Source organism: Lathamus discolor, chromosome 3, assembly GCF_037157495.1.
Source record: "Lathamus discolor isolate bLatDis1 chromosome 3, bLatDis1.hap1, whole genome shotgun sequence".
Taxonomy (NCBI): domain Eukaryota; kingdom Metazoa; phylum Chordata; class Aves; order Psittaciformes; family Psittacidae; genus Lathamus; species Lathamus discolor.
The window spans coordinates 40,446,558-40,472,702 of record NC_088886.1 but is presented as its reverse complement, the minus strand read 5'-3'; the positions used below and the strand labels follow the sequence as shown (position 1 = coordinate 40,472,702).

The 26,145-nt window shown below is 41.0% G+C and overlaps 2 protein-coding genes across 4 annotated transcripts in view; one reads left to right on the top strand and one right to left on the bottom strand.

Moving 5' to 3' along the window:
- The window catches only part of LOC136012060 (transmembrane 4 L6 family member 1-like), a 32,819-nt gene extending 19,805 nt beyond the window's left edge, over positions 1-13,014 (bottom strand). For 2 of the 3 annotated variants that reach the window (XM_065674820.1, XM_065674822.1), the window contains exon 1: positions 8,640-8,798. The gene's annotated coding sequence lies outside the window, so the exon portion shown is untranslated. Of the gene's footprint in view, positions 1-8,639; positions 8,799-12,927 lie in introns of those variants that run through there. The other variant, XM_065674821.1, reaches the window with a different exon arrangement.
- Positions 13,015-19,424: 6,410 nt separating this feature from the next.
- Positions 19,425-23,875, top strand: TM4SF4 (transmembrane 4 L six family member 4). Its single transcript, XM_065674802.1, has 5 exons — positions 19,425-19,825; positions 20,092-20,181; positions 22,257-22,390; positions 23,204-23,384; positions 23,663-23,875. The coding sequence occupies exons 1-5, from the start codon at positions 19,652-19,654 to the stop codon at positions 23,669-23,671; spliced, it is 588 nt and encodes a 195-aa protein (XP_065530874.1). The 5' UTR covers positions 19,425-19,651; the 3' UTR covers positions 23,672-23,875.
- The last annotated feature ends 2,270 nt before the right edge of the window (positions 23,876-26,145 follow it).

Here is a 26,145-nt window from a genome sequence, read left to right as displayed (position 1 = left end):
GTGTGCAGAGTATGCTGACCTACTGGCTGAGACGAAGCAAGTAGTAACTTTTTCTATGGCAAGAATACAAACCTTCCTTTTTCTCATGCATTCTGCAACCCAAATATGATGTTATATAGCCTCAGTATAAAACAGAACTACACAAGTTTTCAGAAGCATGAGGAATGTTAGGAAGTATAATTAGGCAAAGCTGAAATATTTAATCACAAAGAAATTAAAAAGGTAACTCTGCTTTATTATGCGTGATCGAGGTATACGTATACATATGATCATATCTATGCATTCTGAGTAGAAGCACTCCAACTGAAAAAACCTGGGCACAAATCCTTTGTATCACATGGCCCAGAACATTATGTAGAACTAAACATTGTATTATCTTATTTTGTTGGGGTGTTTTTGTTTGCAAGTTTGTTTCGGTTTTGTTTGCTTGTTTTCCATATTGTTATTACACTGTAACAATTGATAAGTACGTGACAGAAATGCATGTTAGCAGGGATAATGACTGGGGCAGTCAAGTAAATAGAAATCACTTTTTTAAAAAGTCTTTGTGTTAAATCTTCCATATTTTTTACTTCTTACAGACTAACAACAGTTCTGAAGACATTCATCAGTACTCTATAAATGAAACTTCAGCGCATGTCTAGTGACTGCTTTCAGCGTAACATGGCTGAACAACCACACAAATCCCTCAGCTGAACTTTGTGGCCTCCACAATGCAAAAGTCACAGCAGATATGCAACGTCATCTGGCAAGTTACAGCTTCAAACAGAAAGTCGTAACTTGAGCTAATCCTGAAGAGCTGCAGGCTTCCTAAGATGAGCTGCTTGCAGCTTCTCCCTTAACTTTGAGGAAGGGGGCCTTTTACCATCAGCTGAAAACAGCAGTATTTTCAGAAGGAAACAGAATGTTCTTGTGTGAACAGTGCAACACAGTGACTGCACAGAATCACTGAAGGAACACAGAGCCAGCCTAAGTACCAAGAAGATACCAACATAACTAACTGCAGAGGTAGTGGGGATGAGAGAAAGATTTCTCCATATGGGCTACAAGTGTTTCTTGAAAAACACGCAACTACTTCAATTGCTGTTCATACTGAAAATTGGTTGCAGTTCCCACACTAAGCCCCAAAGATTTCAATTAGAGTACTGGGATATTCGGCACCTTGAAATTTAGGTCACTTACTCTGTTGTCTAAACAGAAATTATAGGTGACTAGTCTTAGAAATCCAAGTTTGGCAGCATTAAATAGTAGCCAGTTACAAAGAAGGAATGAAAGCATTTTATGAAGTGGAAGGTTTTATTAAAACACTATAAAAATCAGTGACTTCCATTTAAAGACAGATAAATACCTAAGAAAACCATGACATTAAAATGCAGGAGTTTTGACAAAGTCAAAATGCAAATCTGCTGTACCTGGGAGCACCCGGGTCTACCTGCAAGCATGAACATGGTTCTGAGCTTGTGAGCATAAGATGAAACAGGTATGCACCTCCTGCTCTTGAATTCTGGAGAAATGACAAGTTTATCCCACATACATGCACATACAAAATGGCTTAGCACACTTCAATGTTGTCAAATTTACAGGATGAGTTCTATACTCCAGTTGAAGAGCTTGGTAAGCCAGTAGAAACAGCAGAATACAAAGATGAAGCTAGGTATACAGATGTCATTAAAGGCCCTCTGAAGGGAGGGTGTCAAGACTTCTTGGTGGTGCCAGACAATGGGACAAGAAGCAACAAGCATACACTAAAACACAGGAAGTTCCACCTGAACATGAAGAAGAACTTCTTTCTTGGGACAGTGGCTGAGCACTGGAATAGGCTTCCCCAGAGAGGCTGGGGAGTCTCCTTCCCTGGAGATATTCAAGAGCCATCTGAACACAGTCCTGAGCAATGTGTTCTAGGTTACCCTGCCTGAGCAGGGGCTTGGACTAGTAACACCTCATAGTCCCTTTCAGCCTCTAACATTCTGTTGATTGTATTAAGATGGGATTTCATGTAGGTGGTCAGGCAGCTTTGAGTTACGGATAATTATGTTGCAAGAGTATACAATACTTCTACTCAAAAAGGCAAGGGTATGACAGCAGCTGAAGCACTTGTACAGTCAGAGGAGCTGAGAAGAAACCCCTGTGAGCTCAATGAGGCACAACCTGGCATGGTATTATGAGACATACTGGTGATCATCTAAAAGAATCTACTTTGCTACAGACAAGCTATCTGGTTTACTGAGGTCCTGAAATACATTCACCATTTAAAAATATTTTAATCCCTGCCCAACAAAGAGCAAGATAATGGGTTACATTTGAAAACAGTTATTCCCAGCTGCTTTAAATGAAACAATGATTTGCTACTCACAAGTTAATAAACATACAGCAGTAAAATCAATTCACATACATTGAACGTGAAAATATTAAAAGAAATCCTTAGTACGACATATTTAAGGCCATTCTCACTTCCTAAAATCACCCCCGGACTGCCACTAGGCCAAAAGGAAAAACTGAGAGAGATATCTCAAAAAGCATTATAACAAAAAGATAACTCTACAATAGGCAAACCAAGGCTGGAGACCCCACTGCAGTAGGTTTTTACCTGTTTCCAAAGCATTACCCTACTGCTAACCCACAACTCATGCAAATTTTGTTAAACCCAATGCAGATACCTATTTTAACCATGAGCAACCCTGACTCCAAGCTGAAGTATGACCCACCTGAACCACAGCTTGAGGCTGTCCCTTCCCAGGGAAGGGAATATCAGACAGCATTTTGGGGAAACATGCTTCCAGGGCAGCCAGCCACGCACCGCCATTCCTTTGGTAAGAACAAAGGAGAAAGCCTGCCTTGGCCTTACTTGCTCTGTGATTGCCTACCTGCTGAGCAAGAGGGCAGGCAACGGGGCCTGCTCATGGATTTTTACTCCAGGCACACTGCACAGCATACAGGGACATTCAGAACAGCGGAGGGACAGGAAGAGCATCTTGAGAACACCACAACTTACGTATTTCCAACATCGGCACAAACATTGGGTTTTTCTCCCACCTTCCACAATAGTAGTGGGAATAATTTACAATAAACGTGCCCAGGGATTTCTCTTACAACAAAAGCACCTCAAAACACCACTACAGTTCCCCAGCCACACACAAGCCAACAGCAAACTCCCAAACTATTACTAGCTCTCCCTAGCTCAAACTCCACCTAACTCTTACTCACACTCATTTTAAAGGATCTAAATTCCACCAAGGTCAGCAACAACCTCCTGACAAAGCATCTTGTTAATCAGGCCAGATTCAGACCTCCTGTGCAGAACAAACTGCAGCCAGCATTGCCTTGTTTTATCTTAAACTCACAGAGACTAAGTGAATATGATTGGAAAAAGTTATCTTAACAAAAACAGCCATCCATAAAACTTTACTGTTACTGACTAAGTCACAATACGATTGTACTGCATGAAGAGACTAAATATCACAACATTTAGCTTCACAGTCTAAAGGTACAATTTAACAGTTGACTTAAACTGATTTAACAGCAAATTGCCACTGGAGATTCAGTCCTGTTCTCTACTTGCAGCTATATATTCCTGCTTCTTCCCTAATAATGTGGCCTTGCTTGGACTAATGTGGATGAAAACTAGCCAGTGGTGGAAATTAAAAAACAGCAAACAAACAACTGGTTTTCAGCCAGGTCAGTCCCTTGATCCTTTGCACAGACAAATTAGCATCGCTGGCAACAAGCCACTGCCATGCCTGCTCCTCTCCATGGTGACAGAAGCCCAGGTGGACACAAACAGGCTGCCAAGTGCATTCCCAGCCACAGTAAGGGATCTGAGCTCTGCTGCCCAGGCCATGGAAATGTCAGCGCTGGAGAGTAGCACCCGGTGACAACAGAGGGAAGCAGTCACAGCTGCTTTTGACAGGAAAAGCATTTTCTGTCCTCTTGGTGAAGTACTAAAAACACAACAAAGGGAGAAGGGAGAGAAATAGAAGCAGCACAGCTAACTGCCAAAGAGGATAAGAGTCCATAAATTACTGTGGTGTTTTTTTTCATACCCCTGCTTCTGCAGCACAGAGGTGCCTTCTTAACTATTTCTCTTAACAGTATCCCTTGCTCACAGGAAGGTTATGTTCTGTAGAGCAAGCGTGGACATTGGTGATGACCAGGGAAACGACAGGTGATGCAGAGCAGTGACCAGGGGTGGGAAGCACAGCAGAAAGCAGCCCATCTCAGAGGCACAGCTAATCTCAAGCACTCACGGCAGAAGGAGATATAGGAAGAAGACAGCTTAAAGGACAGACATGAAAAAAAGTTGAATACTAAATCTAAGGGCTGCTACAGTCCCCTGACCTCAGGCCAGCTTCAAGAAGGTCAGCATATTTTTCACAATGAGATTCAGATAACAAACTAGAATGATTTCTAATTTAAATATTTTCCCCCGATTTAATTTATTTCTAACATTTCTAATCACTCTCAGAACCTTAATGTTTGCAGTGCTAGTATCCATCACAGCTTTTACACAAAGAAGCACCAGGCCTCTGAGGCCACACAGTCAGATACCTGGTATTAAGGCAGGAGATGCATTATCTCTCGAAACAATATGGGAGTGTTCTGAAAGTAGCAGGGTACAGCCTGGTACCGTACCATTAAATATTAACACAAGCGATAACTAATCTACTCAAGGTGAGTCAACTGACCACAATTTTAACCATTTACAAAAAATAAGTTTAACAAACCAAGTCTAAGCACATAAATTACTGTAAGATGTCAGATTATAGTTTGAGAGGGAAGATGTGAAAAAGGTCAGAATTTAATTTCGCTGTTTAAGAAAAAAAAACTTTTTTAACCACCCATGAGCCTGCAGTTCTTACAGTTTTATGGAACAGTCCTGTCTTTTGCATTCAAACTGGATTACTTTCATGCCTTCAGATAAACAAAACCAAACCCTAAACCCATACATGACCTATCTCTGAAATAAACAGTGCCCTGGTAAACTTCTCTCTAAGCCTTCTAACTGCATGGTAGCCAACTTCAAATTTGAAGCGGAAGCAGGAGTAAGAGGGTTTTTTATAGAATAGATTAACAGTTACCTAGCTCTAGTGAAACTGGTAAACAGTAAAATTTCACAGCAAAGAGAAAAAAAACAAAACAAAACAAAAAAAGCTATGCATTATGTTTCCTACAGCTGAGATCCTGTATGTGCTTTTAGCATGGATGAACTAACACTATCAATAGGCTCTCACTCTCAATTACCTATTTATTTCTGCTGACATTTGGTTCTCAGCAACCTGTAACATTACATTCTCTACACAACAAGGTTAAGTGTCTATATTTATCTGCTCATGATATGGAAATTTATTGTAGTTGCCCATTTATTACTACACAGAAAGGCCTATCTTCCACCCATTTCAGTCTTATATTTACTGAAATGAAGTTATCCAGGAAGCAGAAAGAGTTGCCATGGAAATAAAACCAATTTAACAGAGGCTCCTGCAAAGCTTCCATTAATTAACCTATTTATGATAAAACCATTTCTCCTCTCATTAAATGTAGTTGCTATCATTTCAATGACACAATAAGAAAAATACAGCTGCTCTCCACTTCTTGTATATTCCATGCTTTAGTGAGAACTGCATCAGCACAGTCTGGCACTTTTTATACTTCATGACAGAGTTCAAACTGAAGTGGTGAAAAGGAATTCACGATTTGTGTCCATCTACAAAATTGAATGTAACTTATTCCTTAAAAAAACAATGAAGATCTGTCTTGTTTTGAAACAAAAAGAACTCATTTAGAATATAAGTTTAAAATTTAACTTCTGAAATCTAGTCTGTCAAATTCTTCCATAAAAATATATCTTGAATGTTTTCAATAACTATGTCGACAAAAAGAAATGGTCCATGTCAAATCTCAGGAAATAAAATAAACTTTAAAGCATAGAGTATAATAAAGGATACATCTGTGAAATAGTTTTAAAATTCCAACTCTGCTCCTGGCAGGATACTAGTACACTATACCTGAAAACACATGGGCTTTCAATGAGGGAGTAACTAACTTGTTTTTAGGCTGGGAAAACTTTGTCTGCAAGAAAAACAGGTGTAACTAAATGAAGGAATAGCAAGAATATCCTTTTGTTTAGTAATAATTCATCAACAAAGCCCTGCCTAAACAGCTATCACATAATGACAATGACAAGAACTATGCTATAAGGAGGGACAGACCATACCCATAGGCAAGATTTTCAGTGTCAAGGATCATCTGAAGTGGATGCGGTATAATTCCACTCCTGGCCTGGCAAACGTGGCAACAACAAATCAATAAGTACCAGCCACAAACACTATGTAATACAAACCAGTTCAGACCATCTGGATGTTTATTTACAGAGCAACCAACTTGCTGCTGTACCTAATGCAAATTTCATGATTACAAGGTAATTTGGTGGAGGGTGAGAGAGGAGTATGAAAAATGCATCACCTCTCATGGGAATGCTCTGAAAACAGGCACAGGGTAAGCTTCTCAAAGCTACAAAGCAAAGGAAGAACTGAAGGGGCAAACAGGTTGGAAGAAGGTGTTAGGGGCTGTCCGGTCCTCCCCCCAAAACTCTAGCAAAGAAATTCAAGCTAAAAAAAAAATCCAAACAAACAGTAGTAATAGTCTGATAACAGAATGTCATGTCCTTGCCTCCAAAGGCTTCTCTTTGGATATCTTAGGGCTGTCAACAAAGAGCATACAATTCACAAAACAGCTAATATTTTATACATTTTCAACTGGTTCATAAAAAGAATACAGACTTTCACAGAACTGGTGAGAAACTAGACTTACTATTGCATGATCTGTCTCATTTTTTAATTTATTTGTTAATCAATGAACAATCCCAACAGTGGAAAGGCAAACTGAGCAGATTTTGCTCTCCACTACAACATAGTGGATAGGTAATAAATCCACTGCAGGTAAGGCTGCTAACATGTAATCACAAGGACGAGCACTCCAAGAATCTATGGAGCCTCATGCTGGCCACAAGAAACACAGAGACTGCAAGGTCAAGCCACTAGCAATTTGAGACACGCTGGGCAAAATAATGCACTGTCTTAATTGTGGATTAAGAAAGATTTTGGCAAGATAACTCAATTCTGCATTTACTTTTCCAGCAAGGCTTCCCACAGAAGTCAGTGGGAACCACAGATACATACAGGGTATGTAACTAGATCCTTAACATATAACTAAAACCTACAAGTTTGGTTCATTTTGGGAAAAAAAAAAAAAAAAAAAAAGAAGGCAAAAAAACCCAAAACCCAACACAAAACACCACTGAACCCAACCCAAACCAAAAGTCACAATTGAGAGTTCTAGACATCAGAAAGCTAAAACCCCAACTTGCTGCTTCCTTTAGAACTTCTTGATTCTTGCTATCATCAGAGCTCAGCATAGAAAACAAAAATACTCTTCAGCCATGAAAATCTCTCTTTTGAACAGAATTCAAGCAGAAGATAGATAAACAAATAACTGAAGAGGAAATGAAGTGTAAACATGGACTCTGACCCCATTCTTAACAAACGTTCCCAGTAAAACCAGCATAGGAGATGGACTAGCCAGCTGGAAGCATGTTTGCAGTTATGAGCGAGATAAATACGAGGCATTAAGCATCCCAGTCTCACACCAGATGGATTAAAATGAATGCAGTACATAATAGCATTCCTGTTGTCAGTCAAAAGCTGTACAGAATCCCATCTAAGTACATGAGGCGTACATCTTGGAAGATGTGATCCACCGCAATTCTTAAATTTGATCAAATTCAAAATAGTAAGAGTCTTCAAAATTTGATCTAAAATGCGAGATAGGAATTATCCAGCTCCACAGGGAAGACAGCCTTCCTATCTCTCGTCTGCCTGCCTCCCTACACAATCAACCAATTTATGATCTGTAATGACCTGTCATTTCAAACAGGCGATCTGGAAGTAAAACTGAAGTTACCTATACCATCCAGATATTCCAAGTATCAATAGCATAAGATTATTTCCTGCAAACCAGGGTCCATTATTTTCCTCTGAGACACATGAACCATTTCCACATAAGGGACTGTAGAGCAAAGATGATTTTAAGTCAGACACATCCCTTATAGAAAGATGGGTGGGGGAACCAAAAAGCCAGTTGGCCACAACTGTGTCATTTCCGTGGAGCATGTGAACAATGCAGCTGGACAACACAAATTGAGGATATGAAGCCAAGCAGCAGGGATGCAACTGGAAAGAGATACTCAGTTCAACCGATGTGCAGCTCACATCTCCTCATTACCACAGGAGCCCACATGGCGTTGAAGAGTTAGCATACAGGGAATGTTGTTAGCAGCAACACAAACAAGCAACAGAAAGTAAGAGATAGTTCTCCCCTGAGCTCTTCTCCTCCATGTCTAGAAAGAAACATGAGAAAGAGAGACGGGTATTCTTTTACCGGTAAAAGCAAAGCAACTCCACAGAAATTTTCAGCATTATTCCTGCTTCATGTTTGGGGCCACTCGGGACACAGTTTGTTCCTACATGAATGAGGTAATGAATTCACAGAAGGTTTTTCCTCTCAATTGCACTGGTATCTAGCAAAGGATAAGAACGCCCAGGCCTTATCTCTGGAACTACCTTCCTTTAAGAACATGCACTCACCACTTGATGTTTGCATCCCAGTAAAGACAGAAGCAATCTCCAGCCAGCACTGACAAGTCAGGTGACCCTGAGGGCAGTAGCCCTAGGCAAAGGCTTTAGTTCTAACATGCCTTCCAGCCAACTTCTCTTAAATACTGTTCATCAGGATACTTTGCTTTTCTGTATTCACAATCAATGTGCAACTTGAAATACCACCTAGGCCAAACTACATCTGTCTCAAGGTCTTATCTTAACAGAAACGTCAGGAAGAGAACGAAGGTCAAACAAGATATGAGGGGAACCGTGCACATTTCCAGCCCGCACTCAGAGGCCAGGGGGAAGTCTAGCAGCTGGGGCTGGGACAAGAAAACACTGTCACAGGGAAGCCCACAATACTGAGTTTTCTCTTAGAAATTTTTCCCTTTGCTGCTTTCACATGCCACACTGCACAGCTAGCCTCCTGGTTTGACAGAGACGTCTGTGAATACAAAAAGGAATTAATTTCTCCTGTGTCAGAAGGTTGATGATGGCTTTTACTTTGCATATACACAGACCCATTTATGCAGCCCTCCTCTCCTAGCATCCCACTGACATGCATTCCATATCCACGCATTCCACAGAGAAGGTGTGGCCCATCTGAGTCACTACCAAAGAGGAATGGGGTCTGTCCCCTCTGTATGTCTACCTGGGCTCACTACACTGGTATCAGAACTGGGTGGCTTTCCTGTGCTCTCCAGAGGACAGCTTGTACTATTGTGATCCTTCACTGCAGTGAAGACTGGGGTAACAAGAAGGGAGACATTTTTCAACTCCTTCTTTGTTCTTTTCAAATAAAAGGAACTTGGTCCACAGCTTACCAGTCTCTCTCTAGTCCTCAATACAATGGCACAACACAAAATCAAATACAACATCACATAAAGTGTGTTCAAGAGTGATTTTATGCAGGAAATTCCTTCTGTATTTCTTGCTTGAGATAAGTATGTCACCATATATATTTTATATATATAATATATATATAAAATATATAAAATATATATATATATAACACATACACACCAACTTACTTGCAGCAGTCTCGAACAGACCTGGTTTCATCTATGCTACTGTAAATCCAATCCTACGCACAAATTTGTAGCAAAACCCTCCCTGGCTTAATCGGAATCAGGATCAATACTTCTCACAGAAGCTTATGAAGCTCAAGATATCCAAACTACATTTAGAATATGGAAGCAGCTACACAAATTGTAACTGCAAGAACTCATGGCCTTGGGTCATAACTGTCTAATTAGTACAGTCATTGACACAAGAACTGATCAAAACACACCTACCTGCAATTAAAAATTAATAGATACATCAAAATATATGTTAAGTAACATTCACCTATCCAAACAAAAATCAAAATCTGATTACCAAGATTAGCAAGAAATCCATGGCAACAAGAAAAAGCAAATTCTTATGACAACAGTACTGGTGGTTATCTCAGGTGACTAGCCCAGGTACTGAGAAAAGGATGATTAAACAGTGTATGCTGCACTCAGGATAATTTACTCTACTTCTCAGGTTACCACCAATGCTACATCTGGTTCTGTTTCAAGGTCACTGCTTCCAATTATTGAACTTTATCACTTAACAGCTACCAGCTCCCATGCATTCTGAAGGTTTTTATACAGCCACAGGGCATGTAGCTGTATTTATATTTATCTTTATCCTTTGTATTTCAAATTATCTCAGTCTCCACGTAGTTTTCAGATCACTGCCTGTGTCTTTAGAAACCAGGCAAAAAACTGGTAAGGTATCATCACTGATATACCCTACTGAAACTACAAAAACTGTCTGAGTGGCCTTCCATTACCGTCAATTTTCCATAGGAAAATGCCGTTTCACCTTTCTCTGCAAAGACTCTGTGTGATTCAGGAGGTGAGGTGAGGAAACACCCTCTAACAGCATTCCAGAAAGGAGTGCCTTCCATTGCGACTCCACAATTGCTAGGAAAACTCTTGCACAGGACAGCATGACACAACATTCAAAGACTGTCTCCACCCCAGTTATCTGCCTTCACAGTCTCCACAACAGAGTATTTATTCCAGGACAAGCGGTTGTGGCTAATGCTTGACAATGGTCTCACTGGTCCTCCTCCCCTCCCAGATAGATGGCCAGAGTTGGAAAATGTGGACTAGAATGGAAGGGAAGCACACCCAGTTCCTCTCAAAGGGGTTCGAGTCACACAGTTTTTCCCTGGAAAAAGACTTGAGCCAATCTCAGTTTTGTTTTCCAGTTCAGGCTGAATGCCACTTCCTCTTAAGCCATCCCTGCTGACAAGTAAGTGTAATTTAAACTCTCACCTAAAGGTTTGCAGTAGTTTAATAAGGCCATGCATAAATAATAATATAGTTGAACAGAGGAGTCTGGCTAGTTTTCTGTGATACCGACAAAGCTGGTGAGTGCAAGAGCAGGACTGTTGTGAAGCTCAGCTTGAAAGCCTGGCAAGAGCCTGGTAGAAGCATCTGCTTTTGAGTCACTTGCAGTAAATCAGGATGGCAGGTTGCTGGATGCAATACCATTTAAACCTTTTTCCCTTATTGCAAGCCAAGATTCACAACTGCAAAATAGCCATGTTCTGACAATCAGACAGAGGGAGAAAAAACAAGATTTATATACCAGCTACAGCAAATATTTTCCCTGTACCTGTTCCTGTCACTATGCTGTAACTTGGAGCCAGATTACACATGCTCTCTATCCACTGGGAATGTCATGAAAGTCTATTTAACATACCAGGTAAAGTACGAAGAGTTTTCAAGTTCTGAATCCTTGCCACAGAAGCAATAGCAGGCTGTAGAAAGCCATGAAAACTGCTTACATTGGCCTGACATCCTAGTGAACACCACGTGTAGACTGTGCTATCAGTCAAGACTTCTTCATTTGTTTCTCTGTCTGCTTTTCTGTTGCATAACAGCTGCTCTTCTTCGACTGAAACATTAAATTTATGAACCTTTCAAAACACTCTCAGTGGTCATGTATGAAAGCACGTTGCTTTTACACTCATAGGACCAGATGGTCCTCTCTCCTTTAGGGGCCCAGCTAACAGTTAGCGGCAATGGCTCCAAAAGTATCTGTTCCACAAGGAGGAGGTCAGGTACATTCAGCTCCCCGCTTATATATGACACAGGCCAAAGAAGCAAGGGGTTTGCAGAAGGCATCTCCCAGAACCTCCCAAGGCAACTGCTGTGGCTCAGCAGAGTGGGACGCAAATGGCAGTGCTTTCTGAACGCAGGCCAAACAGCTTATATTGTTCACAGCCTTGCAAGATGGCTGAAAGAGGAATCACAATGACACAACATGAAAACTCAATGCAGTGCAACTCCCAGAAACTGTTCAATTAATCATCAGTTACTGGCTCCTCCTAAAGCCGCCTGTGCTCATAGCACTGAATGCACTGTGCTTGACAGGGTTCTTCAACTCCACTGGGAACCATCACTGCCATCTTCCAGACTGTCCTGCTAGATCTGCATCAAGAACCTGTGGACTTCATCCATGTTGCAAACTTAAGAAGCCAGTGAAAATTTGTCTTACTAAATACATGAACACAGCTCTTTTTACAAGGTAAACTAGTGTGATTTTCTAAGGAATTATGCGTTTTCTTAGCACTACAGACATCAGCACTACAGGCATGTTTGTTCCTAGAAGCGATCCTCACCAAAGAATCATCCTCTGGTCTTCTTAATACTCAAAACAATATGTATGATTATTTTGGCAGTGTGTTATCCTAAAATGTGGCATATGCCACAATTTCAAAATACAATCCATGGACAATACATTCAGGTTTTGATTAATCTTCATCATATGACAATGTTTCAGTGAAGAGGGCTATTAAAAATTAAGAGCATTTCTAATCCATTCTTTCCTGCAAACAGCCTTGCACCATATAGAACAGTTTCCAGAAATCACAGAATATATATATAAAATCAACCTTTTAACCCCAAATATGTTAAATAGGCTAATTTATTCCACCTGTGTTTATACAACCTAAGGTCAATAGACTGGTGTTTCTCATTATTCTGCAATCCAAAAACTCTTCCAGATTTGCAGACATGCATCTTTATCAGTCTACGATGTCTCATTGTTAGATCCACTGGTTTATCTATGGTTTCAATTATGCAAGCATCTCATGACGTGAAAGAAGAATTTGGACCATGAATATGTAATTGCAACAGAATTAACGTATCAACTAGTTAAAAAAAAAACCTGCAACCAAACCCAACTCCCTTTATTTTCTAATATGTACGTATCCAACAGAAGGTTGCCACAATACCTTTGATCCAGGTTCTTGTTAAAGGCAGAATGCCAAATAAGAGGTACTGCTCCTGAACTGAGCTTAGCTGCAAATTTTATACACCTGCTAACACCACTCTTAGGCACAAAATCTTTCAGAAAGTTCATTTGGAAAACTCCACGTGCTGTAGGTGAATGAATGACATGGACACGTCATACATGTGTAGCTGAATGACCAATAAAACATTCACCTCACCTCACATTGTTATGTGATTCATAAGAGGTCTTTCATGCCAAAGTGCAATGCCACTGTACAAAGTCAGTGCACAGCAGGCAGATGACAGAAGAGGACATGCTGACTACAAGAGTAAATAAATTCCTATCTCTATGAAAGAAAAATTTCCTAAGAGCAGTTCTGGAGAGCTTGATTTGTTGTTTTTATAAATGTGCCATCTAATCTGTATGCAATAAACTGAATAGGACTGAAACATAGATTTGATGTATTCTGATGTGAAATACATCCCTATGTGAATCTGATCTATTTCTACTTAAATCAGTGGTATAGTTATAGATAGCTTGGGTGGAAAAGAGATCAGTCTGATCCCATTACTGTTCTGTCCATCTGTGTCTGCTTCCCAGCTTCTTCCCATCCCATTTTAAAAGGACAAAGAGCTGATTTCAGCATTCTGCAGTTCTAGTGATTCTAGGACTTACTGCAGTGTAAGTCCTGGTGCTTCACTTATTTTTACAAGTATTATTCCACCTCCCAGGCTTTTTCAATGTCTTAGATTTCTGCTTTGGTGTTTTTTAATATAAGAATTAAAATCCCAAACCAAGTAAAAATGGGTAACCTCCAAATGCTCATGTCTAATTTCGACACATCTTTTTCCTATCTCACCCCCCAGTTTCTGCATCTTCTGAGCAATGCACATACTTTCACCTCATCATAATGGTTTTCAGAGTTATCAGAGAACAGAATCAGTAACAGTGACCCTGTGTGATGCTGTTGCAGTCTAACCTTGAGGCTCACAAGTTATGCAGAGTATGGTACTTTCTAAGAATGGCTTATGAGTGTCACCAAGATTTTCTTAAGATAGTGAGGCCAAAGAAGACAGGATATTCAACAAAGAATTATGGTCAATGACTCAATGTCCTGCTGGAGACCAGTAACGAGTGGTGTCCCTCAGGGATCGGTGTTGGGACCGGTCTTGTTTAACATCTTTGTCGCTGACATGGACAGTGGGATTGAGTGCGCCCTCAGCAAGTTTGCCGATGACACCAAGCTGTGTGGTCCGGTTGATATGCTGGAGGGAAGGGATGCCATCCAGAGGGACCTTGACACACTTGTGAGGTGGGCTGATGCCAACCTCATGAAGTTCAACCATGACAAGTGCAAGGTCCTACACCTGGGTCAGAGCAATCCCAGGCACAGCTACAGACTGGGCAAAGAAGAGATTCAGAGCAGCCCTGCGGAGAAGGACTTGGGGGTGCTGGTCGATGAGAAAATGAACATGAGCCGGCAGTGTGCGCTCGCAGCCCAGAAAGCCAACCGTATCCTGGGCTGCATCAAAAGGAGCGTGACCAGCAGGTCGAAGGAGGTGATCCTGCCCCTCTACTCTGCTCTTGTGAGACCTCACCTGGAGTATTGTGTGCAGTTCTGGTGTCCTCAACATAAAAAGGACATGGAACTGTTGGAACAAGTCCAGAGGAGGGCCATGAGGATGATCAGGGGACTGGAGCACCTCCCGTATGAAGACAGGCTGAGAAAGTTGGGGCTGTTCAGCCTGGAGAAGAGAAGGCTGCATGGGGACCTAATAGCAGCCCTCCAGTACCTGAAGGGGGCCTATAGGGGTGCTGGGGAGGGACTCTTCGTCAGGGACTGTAGTGACAGGACAAGGGGTAACGGGTTAAAACTTAAACAGGGGAAGTTTAGATTGGACATAAGGAGGAAGTTCTTTCCTGCTAGGGTGGTGAGGCACTGGAATGGGTTGCCCAGGGAGGCTGTGAGTGCTCCATCCCTGGCAGTGTTCAAGGCCAGGTTGGATGAAGCCTTGGGTGGGATGGTTTAGTGTGAGGGGCCCCTGCCCATGGCAGGGTGGTTGGAACTAGATGATCTTGAAGTCCTTTCCAACCCTAACTATTCTATGATTCTATGATTTACTGACTACCTGTATCTTTTCAGCAGGCTTTCCAGGATATGGAAGCAGAGTCTTCTATGGAGTATGAAACAGGAAGAGAAGCTAAATATAGTTATTGGACTGTTGCAAAGCATGGCTTCCTGGTAACAGAGGCCAACTAATCCAGATCCATTATCTATATTTTCACTCAGTCTTGATAGCTTGGATACTTCAGACCAAGCATGCCTATTTCCATCCATCTTAAGTAATTCACAAATTACATCAAAATACTGTTCCTAAGAATTCATATCCATACAAGGTTAGATAAAGGTAAATTGTGAGACTTGGCTCCACTTACCATTTTGGTGAGTAAGCCTCACCAACCCAACATCTCCAAGCAGAGACAATTTGGAGACATCAGCAACATTGCTGGGCAGCCACGCTGGCTTTTCATCACCTCTCTTTTTTATGATCATCTGGGGCTCATCGTAAAAGTTCAGTATCATCACCAAAAAAAAAAAAAAATTGTTCTATTGCTTTTATATAATTTAACCTCAGTCACCTCAGCCCAGATTTACTTTCTGCTTCTGGCAACACAGTATTTTCTTTCAGCCTTGTTCTGAGATACATACTCCAGAGAGACTCCTTAATAGAAAAGTTGGCATATATTGCACAGGCATCTGAATCACAGTGTTGTTTTTCCTTAGTAGTCTTTCTGTAATTGAAGCACCATTTTTACTCCCCAAGCCATTAAAAACTGTTTTAGTGACTGGTATTTGGGAGTTCTATAAGTTCTCAATAATAAAAACTGTTAGTATTTCTTACTTCACTTGATCTATGTGAATACTTATTTCAATTAAAGTGGTAATAGACACATCAGAAAGATGTGATTACCAGCTAACCCATCAAAGAACCTGACAGCCTTTAACATTTGCCCAGTTAATCCCTAGTATCTAGAGAAGAACACTTTGGAAAAAGTAAGATTTCTTTAGAGAACCATCTTAAAAATCTGAACGTGCACAAGTCCGTGGGACCTGATGGAATCCATCCGCGGGTCCTGAAGGAGCTGGCAAATGAAGTTGCTAAGCCACTGGCCATCGTATTTGAAAAATCATGGCAGTCAGGTGAAGTTCCCGACGACTGGAAAAAGGGAAATATAACCCCCATTTTCAAGAAGGGGAAAATGGAAGACCTGGGGAATTACAGACCAGTCAGTCTCACCTCTGTGCCTGGCAAAATCTTGGAGCACATTCTCCTGGACGTCATGCTAAGGCACATGAAAAACAAGGTGCTTGGTGACAGCCAGCATGGCTTCACTAAGGGGAAATCCTGCCTGACCAATTTGGTGGCCTTCTATGATGGGGCTACAGAACTGATGGACAAGGGTAAAGCGGTTGATCTCATCTACCTGAACTTGTGCAAAGCGTTTGACACTGTCCCACACGACATCCTTCTCTCTAAATTGGAGAGATATCAATTTGATGGATGGACCACTCGGTGGATAAAGAACTGGCTGGATGGCCACACACAAAGAGTTGTGGTCAATGGCTCAATGTCAGACTGGAAACCAGTAATGAGTGGTGTCCCTCAGGGATCGGTGTTGGGACCGGTCTTGTTCAACATCTTTGTCGCTGACATGGACAGTGGGATTGAGTGCGCCCTCAGCAAGTTTGCCGATGACACCAAGCTGTGTGGTCCGGTTGATATGCTGGAGGGAAGGAATGCCATCCAGAGGGACCCTGACACGCTTGTAAGGTGGGCTGATGCCAACCTCATGAAGTTCAACCATGACAAGTGCAAGGTCCTGCACCTGGGTCAGAGCAATCCCAGGCACAGCTACAGATTGGGCAAAGAAGAGATTCAGAGCGGCTCTGCGGAGAAGGACTTGGGGGTGCTGGTCGATGAGAAAATGAACATGAGCCGGCAGTGTGCGCTCGCAGCCCAGAAAGCCAACCGTATCCTGGGCTCCATCAAAAGGAGCGTGACCAGCAGGTCGAAGGAGGTGATACTGCCCCTTACTCTGCTCTTGTGAGACCTCACCTGGAGTATTGTGTGCAGTTCTGGTGTCCTCAACATAAAAAGGACATGGAACTGTTGGAACAAGTCCAGAGGAGGGCCATGAGGATGATCAGGGGACTGGAGCACCTCCCGTATGAAGACAGGCTGAGGAAGTTGTGGCTGTTCAGCCTGGAGAAGAGAAGGCTGCATGGGGACCTAATAGCAGCCCTCCAGTATCTGAAGGGGGCCTATAGGGATGCTGGGGAGGGACTCTTCATCAGGGACTGTAGTGACAGGACAAGCGGTAATGGGTTAAAACTTAAACAGGGGAAGTTCAGATTGGATATAAGGAGGAAATTCTTTCCTGTTGGGGTGGTGAGGTGCTGGAATGGGTTGCCCAGGGAGGTTGTGAGTGCTCCATCCCTGGCAGTGTTCAAGGCCAGGTTGGATGAAGCCTTGTGTGGGATGGTTTAGTGTGAGGTGTCCCTGTCCATGGCAGGGGGGTTGGAACTAGATGATCTTGAGGTCCTTTCCAACCCTAACTATTCTGTGATTCTATGAAATTGCTCCACTTAAGGTCAAATGAGTACATAGTAAATAAGTGAGCTAATTTTTTACCTGCAAAGATCACATGGTACTGTGATAATTTCCTTAGGCTGAGAGCAGGCTCCCTGAAGCAAACATAAAGCTCAAAAATCATGTCTTACGCCTGACGTGAAAATAGGCTTCATAGCTTCATCTTTTTATCAAAAAAACAAGACCATTATCCTGTCTGCCTGAAGTTAGACAGAATTTAGCTACTGAAAATAATAGGACTATACCCAGCTCCACATCTAAGTTAATAGTAATTAATTTTCTTTACATTTGATACATATTTGACATTAGAACTCCAAAATACACTATTTGTCAGAGAGAGTACCTGTCTGTGCTCAATCCTATTGGCACCTTCAGGAAAAAAAGTATTGGAGAGCTCTCTTCACAAGCTGACAACCCTTCCAATTGCACCTCATGACTACAAGAATTGCATGCATAATTAAGTAGGATTTCTAGTGTTATTACTGTTACCTTTAAAAGATACTCACCTAGAAACATTAGGTTTGACCCTCTGGTCTAGTAAAACTACTATATATCCATCTTTCTGCAAAGAAGCCTAAAGCTAAGAGGCCCACACTCTGGTTCTTGAGCATCAGTGGTGGCCCAAGGCATCCCTGTCCCTGCTCTCCCTGCTTCCCTGTATTTGCACAATTGCTGGTGTGGCTTGTGATGAACCAGATTAGGGAATTAGTCTACATGAACAGTGATCTGGATTTCTTTCAGCATCATTTCTGTAAGGATGGTGGCTGTGAAAACCAGCTTATTCAGCACTGCCACCTAACCCGAAGCCATAGCTCTGAACAGTTCAATACAGCTTTGGGCAGTTCACTATCATGAACTTCATAAGATTTTGTACTTGTACAAAGTAAAATTTTAGATATTTCTGGGCTGCCTGTCTTTGAAGATTCAACAGAGATCCTCTATATGGATTAAAACGAACACTCAAACACCTTTAAAAGCTTATTTCAAATTTGAATGAGAATTTCCTGAGCTTTATCCTTTGAGTAAAGTGGAAACTGTTGTCCATCTCAAAATACATGGAATTCTTATGTCCATAAAGGGACGGCAGTGGAATTGCATTATCACTATTTGCTAGGAATGAAGATTGCTGGGAAATATTATCATAATACAAGTTAAACAGGACAATATACCAAGTATAAATATGATAGAGAAGGTATCCAGTTCCCATTAAAGATCTGCAGAGTCTGGTTTAAAAGAAGTGCTTGCTTGAATAAAATGTTGGATGCTAAGCCAGTGAGGAGCTCAAGCTCTGCTTGAGCTCCTGAGCCTGTCTGCCACATGCAGCACAATTTTAAGTGGAAATTTTGCCTGAGTGCAAATGGAGTGCTGGGCTTTGAGGTACCGCATTATCCTTAGAGAACACAAAATGACACAATATAAAGAGCAAGTCCACTGAAACTTCTTTTGATCATTAGCCTTGCGGAGATACCAGCTGCAAAGCACAGCCTCCATAAAAATTCATTGCCTATTACAAATCTATTGATTGAGTGCTTCAGAATAACAAATTAGTAGCTCTACTTTCCCAAAGAAAATTCACTAGAATTTTCCCATTGCACACAGCTGGTTCTTAATATCAGCTGATTTGCTATGTGTTTTCATGTCAGTCTTCACAAAAAAGCACTGTGAAGAAGTACTGTGTGTTGTAAAAACTATGATCCAGAACTAAGAAGGATACCTGCCCGTGACCTGAGCTCAGATAATGAAACACCTCATCCATATTAGTAAAATATTAACAGAGGTTATTGGTTGTCATAGTAAACTGAGAGTCTGCATTGAACGTAATTTCATTTACGGACGGTCAGAATATTGACATCATGGCTGCAAGAATGTATAAATAACCAGCACACTGCATTTCTTGTCAACTGCAGCTACATCTCTGAAGGGAGCATTCTACAGGCTCAGCTCCTCTAAAGACACGACAGAAACCGGATTCTGTAAAGTACACCAAGGAGCTCTTTTTTATAGAGCAGTTCTAAGAACTGAGAGAATTTTTCCTCCGCCTTCAACTGCATTTACCATTTATTTAAAAAAGCAATGTGCACGGGAAGTTGTGCTAAGTGCCTGGGAACCACTCTTATCCCCCTGGCTGTGCTATGTACCCTCGCTAACATTTTGTTGTTCTTCCCTGGAGGAAAAGTGGCTGACGACAAGCTGCACATTACAAATGAGGTCTGGTACTTCGGAGGGATCTTGGGGTCCGGTGTATTGGTGAGTATATAAATTCAGATATCCCCAGCTTTCCCTCCCACCCACACCATGACTTTGCATTGCTGAATTTCTTCAGTGCTTCAAATGCAGGTTCCACAACTGCAAAATCTTTTCTGATAAACAAGTAAGTTACAAGTCATCCAACAGTTTTGCATTAAGTAGCTTAATTTAGTGATAAGAAAAAAAAACCCCACAGAACTGTTATATTACAAAGCAAATGTAACTTGAAGTCATCCTAATTCAAACTGTATTTTTGTTATTGTTAGATGATCTTTCCTGCCTTGGTATTTTTGGGCCTTAAGAATAATGATTGCTGTGGATGCTGTGGTAATGAGGGCTGTGGAAAGAGGTTTGCGGTAAGTGAGAAGAAACACTGCAAAGAAGTAAAAGTTGAATTATTACCAATATATGTATCTTCTGCTCACAGTCATTGAGAGACTGTATAGATGCTGACCAGACATTTGTCTGAGTGCTGGGAAGTAGAAATAGAGGCTGTAAAAACTGCATTATGCCTTTGATTCTGTGCCACAGGCATGACAACTTGTATTTTGCTATCACAAGATACTTACAGTTGCTATCACAATTAAAACTGATTTCTGAAAGATCTGCAGTTAGTTTTGCAGAGCAAGACAGTTCTCTCTTTAGACATTTTTTGTTGTCATTTTTAAAATTATTCTGACAGTTGCACACTACATTCCCGACTCACTGCAGACTCACACATTGGGCTGCAAGTACCTCATTAGATTCGTAGGAAATTTCAGGTTGGAAGAGACCACAGAGAGGTCACCTAATCCAACCTTCTACTTAAAGCCAGATATACCAGGCTCCACTTCGAATTCATAGCTTCCTTTCACATGAGAAGTGAAAAGTTTTAAATTAATATCTCCAGATACTAGTAAATATTTAAAGAATTTTGGTTTAAAATGAGATTAAATTAAAAACAAATATATTTCTGTTAGGAAAGTCTGTCCTTTTGAAATAAACTGTTTGGATTGAGTAGATCATTACACTTTTCCACAAAGAAGCAGGCTTCCAAGTTGAAAAAAAAAAAATAAAGGAAAAAGCAAATAGGAAAAGAATCACAACTATGAGGTTAACAAGGAGCCTTCCCTCACCACACCGTGTTATCAATGTTCGGCTGGCAGTGAACATAGTTTAGCTTTGAAGACCACATATAACTCAGGGACTACAAAAATTATTGACGTTTTGCTGCTGGGGGGCCACTCACACCCCTGCGATGCAGCCGAACCAGGCGCACGGTTATACTGTCGGTGACCGGCGGTGAGCGCCTGCAAAGCTGTGCCCGCTGCCGTAGGTAGGCGGAGCCACGCGCACAGTGCTGCCCATACAGCAACCCACGTTCTGCGGTGCAGAACCTTACTGAGGACACATGGGAGAATGCAGCTGAGAAACTGGGTGTTACTAATGCAGTCACTAGTGCTAAGTACACTGTACTGAAAGACTCCCAGTGGCCTTACCACAGCATGACTGAGAACTGAATTTGGTCTTGTATGTTAGCAGAAACACTGCTATTATTTAAGTTAGCCCCATCGGCTATAGCAACATAAAAATGCATGTAAACAGCCAAGGCAAGAGTCTCGTGATGAGGTCTGAATAAAAGCTGAATAAAAGTAATCTTTATTCCCTCTACCTATATCTCTTTGATCCAATAAAAGGCACTACCTCTACCTACAAACTATTATGGCTACAAGTGCTTCAGAATTCCAGCAGGGCATTAGTTTTTGCATTATTTCATATCAGTATGTTTACTTACATATCAGTACACATCATATTACACATCTGATCAGTATATCAGATTATTTTCAGATCAGTATATAAAACTGCCATAATGGAAAGCCAGAAAGATAAAGATGTCCTTTCCAATCCATTCCAATTGCACTAGTAGAACTAATGCTGACAAGTACCTGAGAGGAGATAAAGTATACCAGTAAGAAACCTGAAGGGGAGACTCAGGAACTAAAACTAGAATTACTTGGTACAAATGTGACCAAGACACCAAAGCCAACTTGTAAAGCATACTGTAGATTATTTTCTTTAACACCTTGAGTGGTCCAAGACCTCAGTCTTGCTTGTATGTCTTGAGAAAGACTTCCCCTTCAATGAAACTCAAGACCTTGAACAAGATGAGGACTGTTGGACAAACACTGTCTGAAGGGGAGGAGTGCCATCTACTGTGGCAGCATCCACCTCTTTTGCCTTCAGACAAATGGTGCCAATTGTTTTAAAGCTTTTAAATACCAGTGTAGGTATGTGTTACACATCTGGTACGTAATTGTGAATTAATATATTTCAGCTGTTCAGAGTGTAGGACCATTAAGAGCTGAATTCAGGGAATACACATTCACATTAATAGGGTACATTTCATTATTTGAATGAGAACAAAAAATAACATGATTTTTCTCTTTATCAGATGTTTTCTTCTGTAATATTTGCTGCAGTTGGAGTTGTGGGAGCTGGATACTGCTTTATTTTGTCAGCAGTAGCCCTAAACAGAGGACCTAAATGCAACACTGGAACAGAGTGGACCTATCCTTTCAAAGATGGGTAAGAAAACACAATCAGAAAAAAAAAAGTTACAAATTTTAATTTTGTGGTATGATTTAACTTTCAAATCTGTAATTATACTATTTGTCTACAAGACAGAAGCTCTTGGAAGAGCCAGCAACTCAGAGCAATACTAAGTAAGGTTCATGAGCGGACATGAAGAATACTGAGTACTATTGAAACTAGTGAGTTTCAAAGGAGCCCATATAGGGAAATGCACAGCTTTCTAGGTTACTTCTGGAATGATAAGCAGTATATGGGGATAAATCCCACCTAGATGAACAGCAGTGTCATCTTATATTTAAATTTGATGGCATGCAAATAATTACTATCTATGTATTATTTTATTTTGGTTATGGAATTTGGAAGTTGTCTGTTCCTCACACTCTGCAGCTCAAACATATTTGATGTCATGCGTATTTATCACTTTCAGAGAGCTGGTGTAAAGAACATGAGCAACCCCTAGCAATCCAGTTGCTGATGGCTGAAACCAGCAAAGGTCCAACTGAAAGCAGGGTACAATGTATTAGCAAGGACAGCAGGCGCGAGAGCAACAGACCAACGAGCAGTAAACTCCTCACTGCCTCAGAATCTTTAATGCAGTCTTCCACAGTCAATTGCTTCAATTGACCTAGAACCTAAACCAAAATTATGTTTTAGATATGTGGCACCAGTGCAATAATGGAAATTATTTCTCGCACTAATTTAAGCTAATAGAGACTCAGCTGTATCACAACAGCGACAGCTTGTGACAGACTCCCTCTCTCTGTGAGCTCACGTCATCTTCTTCATAACTGTTTTTCCCCCTCACAGGAATTACCTTTCTAACCATACACTGTGGAATATTTGTCAGTCACCTGAAAACATTGTCCCTTGGAACCTGACCCTCTTCTCCTTGCTGCTCATCATGAGTGGCATCCAGGCAGTGCTCTGTGGCATCCAAGTGGTGAACGGCCTGTTTGGAACAATCTGTGGGGACTGCAAATGTTGTGGGGTGAGCAACTGACTGTTTTCTTTTGCTGTTTTTTTCTACTGATAATAGTTATATGTACATCTGACTAGCTGACAGTCTGAAAAACTAAAACAGCCTTCATTCAGTGCCATGACAATGTTTTCTTAAGTGTAGCTGAAGCCCTACAATGTCCCCAGGTGCTGAAAATACTATTTCAGTCTATATTTATGTTATTCTATAGCCACTGGGAAATCATAAAAACATTTGAAAGTGACAGGAATGGTAGCCACTAAATTATCTCCATGCTTTTATTATTCCAGGGATCTTGAACTGTCTAAAGAATATGAATATTGCACACAACCTTCCTTATCTTGGGAGGCTCCTTTTTTGCAACCGTTGTGTAAAGCAGCCTTCAGATGCATCATCTCCGGCTAAGAAGATGAGAATGAAGGGCACTTCCCCTTAAGAAGCTCTGACTCCCTTTTCAGACTTCCTGAAAGCCTTTATCATAGAATAAAATAAGTTAAATTCAACTCTAACATTCATATTTATTTTTGTAAAACAGTTTCTATCTAAAAGAGGATATTCTCAGGCAAAATATTTTCTTTTCTGAGTCAGCTTTGCCACTGGGGTTCACCAAATGCTGCTGGTACAAGCTCAGCTGTAATGCAGTTGTGTCTATTTTCTCTTGAGGTTTATCAGGTGAAAATACCACAAGTCTAACCTTTTTTTAAGTATGTTTATGTTACGTGGAAAACTGAGGACTTCTCTTTTCCAAACCCGTTCTGATTAAAATGCTCCCTATAACAAGAGACACACATATCTGTTTACATGCTGAAATACATTCTAGACCTGTAATCTTCATCTTAAATCTCTCATACAGAAACTACACAGCCTGTGTAATTTAATGACATAGAAATAGTCACCATAAGTAAACTAATCTGTTCCTACTTATGAAGGGCTTTTATCCCCCTGTTCATGGCACTAACTCACTGTGAGCTCTCAACTAACAAAGGTGATGCAGTGACTTAAGAGTCACAGATTAACAGGTCTAGGAGGCATCTTTGGAGCCTACCTTTGCACACAAAGGCAGCACAAACAACACTTAAATATTTTGCAAGACATCTGTGTAACCTCTTCTTAAAAATCTCCAAGTTCAGATGATTGTGTGGCCTGTGCTTTCAGAAAATGTATTCATGTACTCTGCAGCTATATTAGAGATATCTCAAGAACTTAAAAAGTATTCAGGAGCACTAAAAGCTGATGCACAACTTGCAAAAATGTGAAATAGCTAGATTTAGGTACATTAACAAAAGCAAAGCAGCCTCAGTGATACATTGTACAAGATAATAAAAGTAATGATAAAACAACGTCTTCAGAAACAGCTGTTTCTCCCACCTGTTCTACTGCATTGCTGGGGAATCTGAGAGCACCCTTTATATCACCACCCACTGATGCAACTATCTTACATCTATTCTTTCATCTGTGGTTAGCAGCTGTCCTGCACCTCATCTCACATTTGTTTCGTTTTATTTATATGAAGCCTTTGGGAACATGGAATGTTTCTCAGCACCACTGAACAAAGGGATGGGTGGCTGCATAGTGTACAATTTTGCTATATTAATAAACAGAATACATAAACCTTTGTGGGAGACTTGGGATAACAAATAACAGACAGGAAGCTATGATACCTAAAACCAAAACCAACAGGTGGTTCATGAGTCGATGCTTAAAAAGATGCCCAAGTACACTGTGGTTTTCTAACATGAGCTAGTTATCTAGTAGATAGTGAAACAAGGCACACAGATTTCATCTCAACCCAGACTGCATTTGCACCTTGGCCTTGGGATGCATTGAACAAGCGTAAATGAACTGGAATCAGCAGCTTAGCTGATCTAGCATTTTCAAGAGCCAACAGAACTGTTCCTAAATCTATTCAGTTGTGATTAACATCTGAGGCTCTCACCTAGCATTTAACTTCCTGGGAATCACACTTATCTTATTGTCAATTCTGCAGCAATTGGAGCTAGTTCTCCCTGTTTTTCCTGAGCAAGGCATCCAGTAAAATCAAGGGGTGGGACTGTTCACAGATTGTTGTGACAGAGAAAGAAGTAAGGGGCCAGAATACTCCTGGTGAAGAAGTTACAGATAAAGAGCATACAGTGTTAGACACAAACAGAAAGATGTTGGCAAGAGAGAAACTACGAACAGGGAGAACTGAATGAGTTAAACCTGACCTCAGTAGTCCTTACCAACTTGAACACCACACTCGGTTTTAGTGTGTACAGATATCAACACTTACATAGATGTAGAAATCCTAGTAGCTTAAAGGAAAAATATTAGTATTGTCTGTAAAATTTCAGAGATGCACATGTTATCTGGACCCTCGTTATTCAACCACAAAAACTGGCTGCTCAGTGACAGTTTACTGGGTGCTGAGAGCAATTCTGGGGCATCGGTTCAGCTAAGAGTTTACATAATTATTTAACACACAAGTTACTTAACAACTCAGATTACAACACGTGGAATGTGTGCACACGATTTTGAGCCCATGGATTTCAACTTCTGCCTGACAAAACTGGTGCCCCTGCACGGCTGAACTGTATACAGTTGGAGCTGTCTTTATTGACTGTCTCCAATAGACTGCAACAGGATGATACATTAACCAGAGTACAGCGTCACCTGTCTGGAGTGATGCATTATCTAACTGGCAACTCTTTTTAAAAGGTTCATTTCCAAACTTAGGAAGTTAACCAAGTTAAAAGATACTTGCTTAGCCAAGAGCAAAGAATGTTTTCTAACA